Source organism: Haliotis cracherodii, unplaced genomic scaffold, assembly GCF_022045235.1.
Source record: "Haliotis cracherodii isolate W230 unplaced genomic scaffold, xgHalCrac1.p SCAF_29, whole genome shotgun sequence".
Taxonomy (NCBI): Eukaryota; Metazoa; Mollusca; class Gastropoda; order Lepetellida; family Haliotidae; genus Haliotis; species Haliotis cracherodii.
In genome coordinates, this window is record NW_027266285.1 from 824,720 (window position 1) to 834,953 (window position 10,234).

A 10,234-nucleotide genomic window follows, 5' to 3' on the forward strand; every position below is an offset into this window, starting at 1 on the left:
AGATTCAATTTGGCGTAAAGGGCAAATAGCTGTGGAAATTTTATGAATGGACCACTGAAAATCAGTGTTACTGTTATATTCATGCGACTATCATGGTCGTTGAGCTCCACCATTACCGGCTTTAAGCGGACGTTAACTTGAGATATCTCTCTTCACCAATCACAATTTCTATGTTGCAAATCCCGCTTTCTTTCTTCCAAACCATTTATTTACATTGCAACAACTGAAGACGATCCCAGTGGTCAGGACTGGTAATTCAGAAAGTGATTTGGTAGGTCATTAAAATGTGTCCGTGCTCTTCAATGGGCAGATGAAGGATTGGAAATGTTTTAGTGGGTGTGTCAGTAGAGGTTCAGGCCGCCTTTATTAACAATATTCCAGTCATATCACGACTTGGGATACCATTGATGACCTTCACACATTGGGGAAACAGCTACAGATCATGCCGTCGCTTTGTGCAACAATTTGTGTAGATTTTCTAAATCTACGCTTAATTACGAATCTGCATTTCATTTTAATGTTTATTCAACGTCTTCCAAAAGATATATATGACAAGAATCTAGGGGAGACTATGCAGACGACAGCTTGTGCAGAATGATCTCCAAGAACTGGCGTTATGGTTTGTCTGGAACCGACCTCCGTGGTTTAGCAGTGATATTATGAAACACATTTACACTTTTCTGGGACAATGACAATTATCTTGTGGTGTTTGTATAACTTCGTGTGGCATTTACATCAGTAACTTGAATAGCTGTCACTTCCTGTTACGAATGAATCAGAAAACAGCAAGTCGACACAAGTGGTTCTTATCCCATTGCTGAGAAGCAAACAGTTTCTCTAACAAACAACTGTAACGTCAGTGTTACACGGATCATACACGACACCACTTGTGACTCGTCTGGCAAACTGCGAAATGCACTTTCTTATTGGCCTCCACTTAAAGAAAAATCCTCTCTTGTGGCGCATGTTAGGGTTGACCTCTGAAACAGAGAAATATCAATTAAATGTGTAGTGACAGAATATGATAGGTTTCATTTATAGCTCATCACTCGGGTATAGCATGTTCAAGTACACAATGTTTACCGAGGAAAAATCGTATTTGTCCCTGTTTATCTCCAATCGATCAGACCCATGTAAATTGGGGTGCTTTAAGTAGTGTCTGTATTTGAACACTACAGCTTATTTTTTTTTAAACACACTGTGCTTAAACATTGATCATGACATGTAAACCTCCTGTTTAGGCCCGGGAAATGTGTGTGACATATACTTTTATACACTGATGGAAATGAATAAGGGAATACTTAGTTTTAGACACAATACAATTGTACGCTATTATGGGTTCCCAGCTACGTCTGCCAAAAATGCGTTGGAAACAATGCACATATACACACATTTCAACATTTGATTCTGACATGTGTTGAATTTATTTTTCATTGTTCCCATATATATATATATATATATATACACTCCTACCCAGAGTTCCATGCGGCCGGCAGCCAGCTAGCATAGTACCTCTGCCACAGGCCAGCGCCATGAGACGATTCGTCACATCTTTCACAGTCCATTCAAGATATTGCACATGCTTTTCATTCGTTTCATGTTTGACAAGTCTACACATTTTCATAAACAAATGTCTACTTGTTTTTGCGTAGTTATCCTATGTTTACTTTGGTTGTACGGCTCCACGTGCTGTCATCGAAGCCCAACGGAGAGCTAGCAACACGGTCACTTTGATGCATAAATATATATTGTCATGCAACTCACTGTCGCAGTTGTAGAAGAATATCTATATAGTTATGCAAATCAAATATGTAAAGCGCCCCCAAATACTTGCAGTAGTCCGTTCTATACTGATTTCTGAAAAAAACGCGTTTGTTTACAAACAAGAGAAAAGTCCGGTCACGTAATATGCAAATTAGCCTGTGGCAGTGGTGTTATGCTGAGTTATGCTGAGTCACCACTGCGACGGAGTGTGATATATATGGTGTCTTTAGTTGCCGTATACGGTTGTCGTATACGGTGTCATATTTTCCTGCTAACCTAGCAACTAAAGACACCAAAACGAATTTATTATGCCGTAAGGTTTACACTGTATGGTATCTTTGTCGCACATGTCATGTCAAAATGAAAACTTGACACTTACAACCGGTATAAACAACAGGACCACAACAACGTTAACAATGGAATATATAAGGCACTAAATGTGAAGTACTATAGCTAAAATAGATAGAATTATCATAAGAATGCCCGCATGTTAACAGAAAACTGTGGGCCACTGTAACTGGATAGCAGTCCGAATTCCCCGAACGACGGGCTGCTATCTATTCTATTGTTATGTGACGTCATTAGCGTCACGTGTCTTGTTCGTGACGTCATCCTATAGTATGTTCTATGACGTTACTATTTGTAACTCATTGACCCCCGTTGTAAGCTTTTTTCTCTATAATTTTTATAGATAGAGTCACGAACGAGGTTTCTTTAATAAATAATGTCTTTGTTCATCACATTTAATGATATTAAAATACGGTCCCATATTAGGTCAGTAACAACCATCTTGAATTTTTACTGACGGTATATGCTCATGTGGGGTCAGTAGTTCTGTCTGATTGGTCAAACTCACATAATAAATGAGGCATAATAAATATATATTTTATGACTCAAAGTGAGCCCGCTTACCATCAGTTAAACTCCAAGATGGTTGTTCACCCCCCACCACCATCCCATCCCCCCAACACACACACACACACGCACGCACGCACCTACACACACACACACACACACACACACACACTTTACTGAGAAACTGTTATCCATAATTTAACGTGTGTGATGTGATAGTAGGCTAAGATTATCGGTTCTACATACGTTTTGCATCAACCAGTCCGGAATATTTGCTGTCCACCAGGAACACTTCGTGATGGAGACAGAAGTCAGCAATGTGTGGTCCAAAGAGGAGTTTTACTGTCCAGGTCTTCAGTGGTGACAGTTTATCTACTCTGAGCCATTCCTCTTTAACACCGTCCAGCACATCATGAGCCTAATGAACAAAGTATGGGTGTGTGCTTATTCATGTCCTAATGAACAAAGTATGGGTGTGTGCTTATTCATGTCCTACTGAACAAGGTAGGACTGGCATAGGTAAACCAGTGGTAGATTGAATGAGCATCTTCCTTACTGTATGTATACGTTGCGGTATATATTAACCATGTAGCACCCCGTTCAAGTACTATCATATGGTGCATTTGTCAAATACGATACTATCAAGACAGATATATTTATACTCAGATGCCATCGAGGCCATCTGCGTGCGCCATTAAATGCAAACAATAAGAATTATCTTGACAATGTATCATATGCAACAAACCTTGTTTTAAACCTAGTAGACAATAAATTCCAAACTCACACGTTTGGACTCTTCTAAGCGCCGCTTCATGTCTGTCATAGTGGCGTTGAATCGTTGAATGTAGCACTGTTGATCGACTGCATTCCTTATGGCTACAAAACTCTGTAAGGTGAGTTTCAAAATAAATAAATATGAATATTTGCCAGGTATTCCAGGGGCAAAATTGGTATTGTTTTCACATAATATGTCACAGTATTTTAAACGGTCATTGCTTCTGGAAACACAACTCAAACGAACGGAAGAATCCTTTCGACACATGAGGCCAAAACATTCAAGAGTGAGTGAGTGAAATCTTACGCCGCTTTTACGCTTTTAGCAATATTCCAGCAATATCACGGCAGGGGACACATTGTACCCATGTCGAGAATCGAACCCGGGTCTTCAGGGTGAAGAGCGAACGCTTTACCACTAGGCTACCCGACCGCCCCAAAATATTCAAGAAACTGACTATGACTATTCTTCTTAAAAACAAAAAAAATCTATATGTCATCAATGCGAGAAGTATTATACTTCTTATAAATATAAATATAGAAACTTTTAAGTGAACAATTATTGTGAAAATTATTATGATGTGTAATTGGATGTAACAGTCATCGCTATGTGGCTGAAATAATGCCGATGCGACGTTAGTTTTTAACTCACTCATTGTAACCGTCATCATACATTCACATTGCGTTGAACAATGGCCAAACGAATTCATAATTTGAAAATGGCTTGACCAATTATGGACACGGTGTACCTGTGCATGAATACATTGTTGTAAAACATAGTCGTACAGTGATAGCACGAGCCTGCGTGTTCATGTAAGCCTTTGTTTAAAACATTACCCTTTCAATTTAACCTGATCAGTGTAAGCCTACGCATTTATATCCCCTAAGAGTTTTACGCCGGATTCCGGATACCGATTAAACCGCATTTATATTCCCTAAGAGTTTCACGGCGGATTCCGTTTAAACCGCTCAGTATAATAAAGTTGTATTCAATTTAAGATTTGGATTAATTCATGATTGGGAAATGATCTTCACCGTTGAGAACACATGCAGGTTGGTTGTTTCTCTGAAGCTGTCGAGAGCATTGACAGGTTTGTGTGCTGTCACTTCCATTATATCAGTGCCGAATGTGACGTCGATGGGGATGATCTGGTCTCCAAACTTCCCTACGACATGGTACCCCTACAAACACATGACATTATGTTTACATATACGCATCAAACAATACACTGTGGAAGTTGCAAACATTTGTTTTAAGCGTTCGCTTACTTCATGCAAATTAAAAAATGTAATTGAATAGGCTACCATCGAAGAAGCTGTTAAGGGCAAGGTCAGGAGGAAACAACGTACTACCATGACTGTATATGGTATACCAAGATAAACATGTTATAATACAAGTGAAATAATAGTACAAGTGCTGAGAATCCGAAATGTTAAAGATACGTATAAGTAAATAATTGTATAAATGAGGAGAGATCCGCGACTTACACAGTAATACAAGTGTAAACTGTTGACAATATTGCCGACATACCTGAACTCCCGCATAACATCCAAACAAAAGGACGCAGACAGCAACAGCGCTGAAGACTTGCATGGTTTGGGGGTGGATGTCACAATCTAAGAATAAAGTAAACGATTGGTCATTTTAATGCACGTGATGGTAAGTAAAAGAATGACATTGACTCCACAGTCGATAACAACGTATACATAATGTTGCATAAACCGTCGGTAAATACATTTGTATATCTAACAATAATAAAGTGACGTCTTCTCAGCTGTCGTGTGAACATCATGTTTATAATACTTGAACCTATTGTTATAGTGCAAACCATTTCAATACTTTTATTTAAAATAGTGCAAACCATTTCAAAACTTATTTAACATTTCATTTATCTAAATACCTAACTGGTTCAATATGTTTCCAAGTTCACCGAAATTCTATGCCCTTTGTCTGTTTAATATATTCAGCAAACATTCGGCGTATCCCATCTTATCATAAGCCCCTCCGGACGGGACCCTTAATCTCCAGCGCTATCTATAAATTTCAATTAACACCTCCTTACGTCCCCGGATCTTACGTATATACATACACGTGGGACAATGACCTTGCCAAGCGTTACGTAATACCTCGCTCTACAAAACCCGACCGACATGGTCAGTCAGGAGACAGCCAGAAGGTAAGTGACAGAACGAGTCTCCCCCGGGAACATTGGCCACTCCGTCCCAGTGTGCGTTCAGTCACGTTATTATGAACATGTACCTTTCTACTCATTTCAACTTGCACCAATAAACATGGCTGTTGTCGTCTTAACTTCACCCCTGAGTTTTGTCTTCCGTCATCACCCCGAGCTACCATCCGAGGGCCGACACTTACGCCCTTGGACAGTATGTTTGGCCATAGATTTCAGCAGGGCGTGTAAGTACAAATGGTTCAGTGTTCACTTTCAATGCATGGAGAATCGTTACATTCCAGTAGTCCAAGCAATGAGTAAATATCCCAGGCATATACTTCTCCCTCAAGATAAAGCTGAAACATGTAGGTTAGTTGGTTGGTTTCTTGTTTAACGCCGCACTCAGCAATATTCCAGCTATATGACGGCGGTCTGTTAAATACAGTAATCGAGTCTTGACCAGACAATCCAGTGATTCATATCATGAGCATCGATCCATGCAATTGGGATCGATGACATGCATCAACCAAGTCAGCGATCCTGACCACCCGATCCCGTTAGTCGCCTCTTACGACAAGCATAGTCGCCTTTTACTGAACAGATGACATGCATGCTGTTTGACGCAGCAGTCAGGCATATTTCAAACTATAAATAATCGATTCACAGTATTGTTCTGGGAACAAAACATGACAAGAGGACTTCAGTGTGCAGAACTATAACTTTGTTTGTTTTTTGTTTAACGCCACACTTAGCAATAATCCAGCGAAATAACGGCTGCCTGTAAGTTATTGAGTCATTCACCGTCATTTATAGGTAATCATGGGATGGGTGTAGATTCATTTAATGAATCTACAAGCTTAGTCTAGGACAATCGCGCACAGGAGATTAAGTGGGCGTAAAGTTTTCCGATCGGTTCCAAGCAGCAGGACGAACATGTCTTTGGCCATTAAGATCACTGTCAATCACAAACTTTTAAGAATTGAGTGGACAGGGTGTCACAGCGTCAGATAGTTATGTTGTGCTTCATTCTCGACTTTACAGATCAGAGTAGTGTTTAGAGACGTGCCCATAAGCGCTACCAGACGTGTACCATAGCACGTCAAGGCCGTGTCAGTGATGGCTTTGTGATGGTGTGTGCTGGCATCAGCTGCAGCGGGAGGACAGACCCCATCTGTCTTGATGGTCGACTCCTGAGAAGAAGGCGTTCGTTATCGTGATGGGATTTTCACTACAGTCGTGGTACCCTTTACGTGTAGGATTCAAACAGAAAAATACCCGCCAACTCACACACAAGGTGTTTGTAAATGAGCTTTGTGAGAAATGGGATCATCTGGGTATTGCCTTGGCCAGCTTAATGTTTTGACAAAAGCTGCATTTTGGGTATTTGTAAGGTGAACAGCGTCCTGTAGCGCTTCATAATGTGAACTGACACCTTTCAGCTCTGCAAGAGTAGTGGCTCCGGATCCAAAAGAGCTAGCATCGGGACCCAAATCCAGAACAAATCTGAAGAGGACAGACGGTTGTCGGTTTCACCTTGATATAATCGTTATTAACATGCACTCCCCACGTCATTTCCTGGATGCTAGTAGCTGGTAAACATGTAAGCTATGGCCATTTATTTTCCGATTAATTCGTGTTAATTCGTTAAACTATTTTTGTTTTTAATTATATTTTCCAGCAATTATTTGTGACAGTCTATCTTGAAAAAATCAAATTAAACTGAGTTCACTTCTATAATATATGATAAGGAATGCTACTTAATAAAAGACTGAGACAGGTGACATTTGACTAAATTCCTTTCATATGTTTGGGTCATCAGTCAACGTTATTGTGTTATCGATAATTCCCCTGTCTTGTAGGTATAATTAATGGATATGTTCCAATATCTGGCAAATGGAATTTGAGGAAAACTGCAACAAAACCATGACTGAATGTAATTCCCCGGCCGCGTCAAAAATCAACAACGTAAACGGTGGTACTTGTTGTAACCCTGTCTGGCGCTCGGCATGGTGGTGGTGGTGGTGTGTGTGTGTGTGTGTGTGTGTGTGGGTGTGGGTGTGTGTGTGTGTGTGTGGATTGGGTGTGTGGGGGGTGGGGGGTGGGGGGTGGGGGCTAAAACAACTACTGATCGGCTCGGAGTCAGTATGCTGAATGTGAGTGTTAAACTGCGGCATGGTATCTCAGTGGGCTAGCTATAGAAACTCGGCATTAGTCAGGACTATTAAAAAACTTTCTCTTCATTTTATGTTTGAAGAACATTGTGAGTTAATTTATCACAATGTCTCAAATGAAACAATGACTAATCGAATGTGCATTCATCATTCAGGTGGTCATAATTGGTTGGCGGTTTCGTTTAAAGTGTTCTTGACAATTTTCACGAAGTCTCTATGTGTAGGAGAAAATACGTCTCCGTGGTTTTGGTTGAAAATGTAAACACAATGGGAGGGGGATTTTACATTTTCAACCAAAACCGAGAGGGTAGTGTTTTCTCTTTCTTTATTACCCGGCAAAAGAGTTTAATTCAAACAAAAAATCCAATTTACATGGCGCGTTATTGCGAGACAGTTGTAAAGCCTGTTCATGTATACGACTGTTGGCGAAAGCAGTCACTGTCCGAGAAATTGTTGAAAATGTGAAACCGCGAACCAAAACAGAGGAGGAGTGTTTTATCCAACTTTTGGACGTTTGAAACACCAAGTACTAATTTCATCTACTTCTAAACTCATCAGGTCTTACAAGGAAAATGTAAAACCTCATACCCGGGATGACTCTTACTATGAAAAAGTAAAACCTCCCAAGAGGTTATTACGAGATAGGAAGATACCTACAATACAATAGGCAATAGTAGCAGTAGGTTTATAACACTTTTTCCGCTCTGTAGGTCCACATATATAAATGTGATAGAGACAGACGAGTTGTTTGATTTCAAGCTGGGCCCTATTGTAGTATCAGTCAAATCTTAATTGCTCGGACCTATGAAGAATTAGGAGACGCGCAAAGACGTTTACATGAAATTACTTCACTGAAACACTTACCTCTATTCTGTCCGGTGAATATCAAGATGTGGTGTTTTGACTGAGATAGTAAAGCTTTATATACTGATACTGTAGGTCCTTAATGAGAAAGTTATGTTAATGAATGCATATCATTCACGGTTATTAAGCACGCGTATATCAAACGTCTTCCCTTGTAGGACATATTCCGCTTACAGGATTTACATTTTGTGTAAACTTCCGTATTGACGCCCCCCGGGATGGGTCCGATGACGTCAAACGTCATCCGTTTGTTACACTTAATATATGCGCCGCAAACAGCAGTTTGGCATTATGAATTTCCAAGTTGTTTACATCATTGAAATATATTTTTAATAGCCATGGCATACGCTTGTGTGTGAATATTCATAGTCTACCAACCTGCCACATCTCGTCAAGTTGTTGACATAACCCCGAGTAGTTCAGACATACGCCAGCCAGTCTATTCTGTCAGATAAACATGCCGCTCGAACCTCCCTTGTCAACAACAACAACACATGTATCTATAGTTTCAAAACCGCTGCCTCCTTATGAAATATATTTATAACAATAATAGATCATTTATATTGCGCCTATTTCCACACCACAATGGGACACGCTCAAAGCAATGTTATCACCCCGGTTACTGGATCAGTGTGCACTGAACATTCATTCTCAGCTCCCTGGGGAGTATACAACCCAAGCTGCCTGATAGGCGCTGGAAGGTTAACAACCGTCAGAGGCAAGAACAAAGTCACTTGCCCAAGGAGACACAACATGTGTTAAATGTGTTTCAGTGTGGTGCAAGACCGAGGCCCTAGAAACTCTCAGGTACCAAGCTGCCGACACGCGGTCACCCATCCAAGGACTCATCGACCTGTAAAAGTAGCTTTGATATTTGTCAATCATAACAGGGTGTCGCAAAACCTTCCAGGTGCAGTTAAGGCTATTGTTAGCCACTCGCTGTAATTTCATGTCTGAAAACTTTTCAGAATTACGGTATATGGGTAGGTGTTGTAAGGGACCGAAAATATATTCAGGGAGTAAATTGTTCCAGATAATACGTGGAAAATTATAACTTGTCCTCGGGTTTCACACACACACACACACACACACACACACACGCACGCACGCACGCACGCATGCACACACACACACACACACTGAGCATTCTTGTCCTGAAATATGAACTGAAGCAAATTGTATTGTTCGTCTCATTTCACAGAAAAATGCGTGTTTTGAAGAAGTGACCATGAAAATATGCTGTCTACAATTAAAATCGTTGAGACGTTAAATCGCTCAGAATGTAATCAAAACAAGACCCCAACCTCAAAACCACGTAATCCGAGTTTCGTTGACAACTTCCTATTTCTTGTAAGCCTCTACTGGATGTATTTCAAAATCTTCAGCATTTGTCGCAAAGGTCGAGGGTGAAAAAAACATCCGGTTACGTTCACATTAAGCATCCCATCGGGTGGTCAGGCTCGCTGATTTTGTTGATGCATATCATCCTATTTCAGCTGGAATATCGCTGAGTGCGGCGTTAAACAACAAACAGACATTTATACAGCGGGTGAATATGTAGATCCACTGAGAGAAGTTATAAAATTAAGTACAATATTCAAACATATCGGCATGTATGAAAACAGAAGCTTGGAT

General features: G+C 40.4%; 1 protein-coding gene across 1 annotated transcript; it reads right to left on the reverse strand.

The window, feature by feature from the left end:
• Window positions 1-8,754, reverse strand: LOC139473496 (uncharacterized). The gene is made up of 6 exons (XM_071256116.1): window positions 8,600-8,754; window positions 4,925-5,010; window positions 4,429-4,575; window positions 3,404-3,505; window positions 2,866-3,037; window positions 1-980 (listed from the first exon to the last, which is right to left on the reverse strand). Exons 2-6 carry the CDS (start codon window positions 4,985-4,987, stop codon window positions 838-840), a joined length of 627 nt encoding a protein of 208 aa, XP_071112217.1. The 5' UTR covers window positions 4,988-5,010; window positions 8,600-8,754; the 3' UTR covers window positions 1-837.
• Window positions 8,755-10,234: the final 1,480 nt, after the last annotated feature.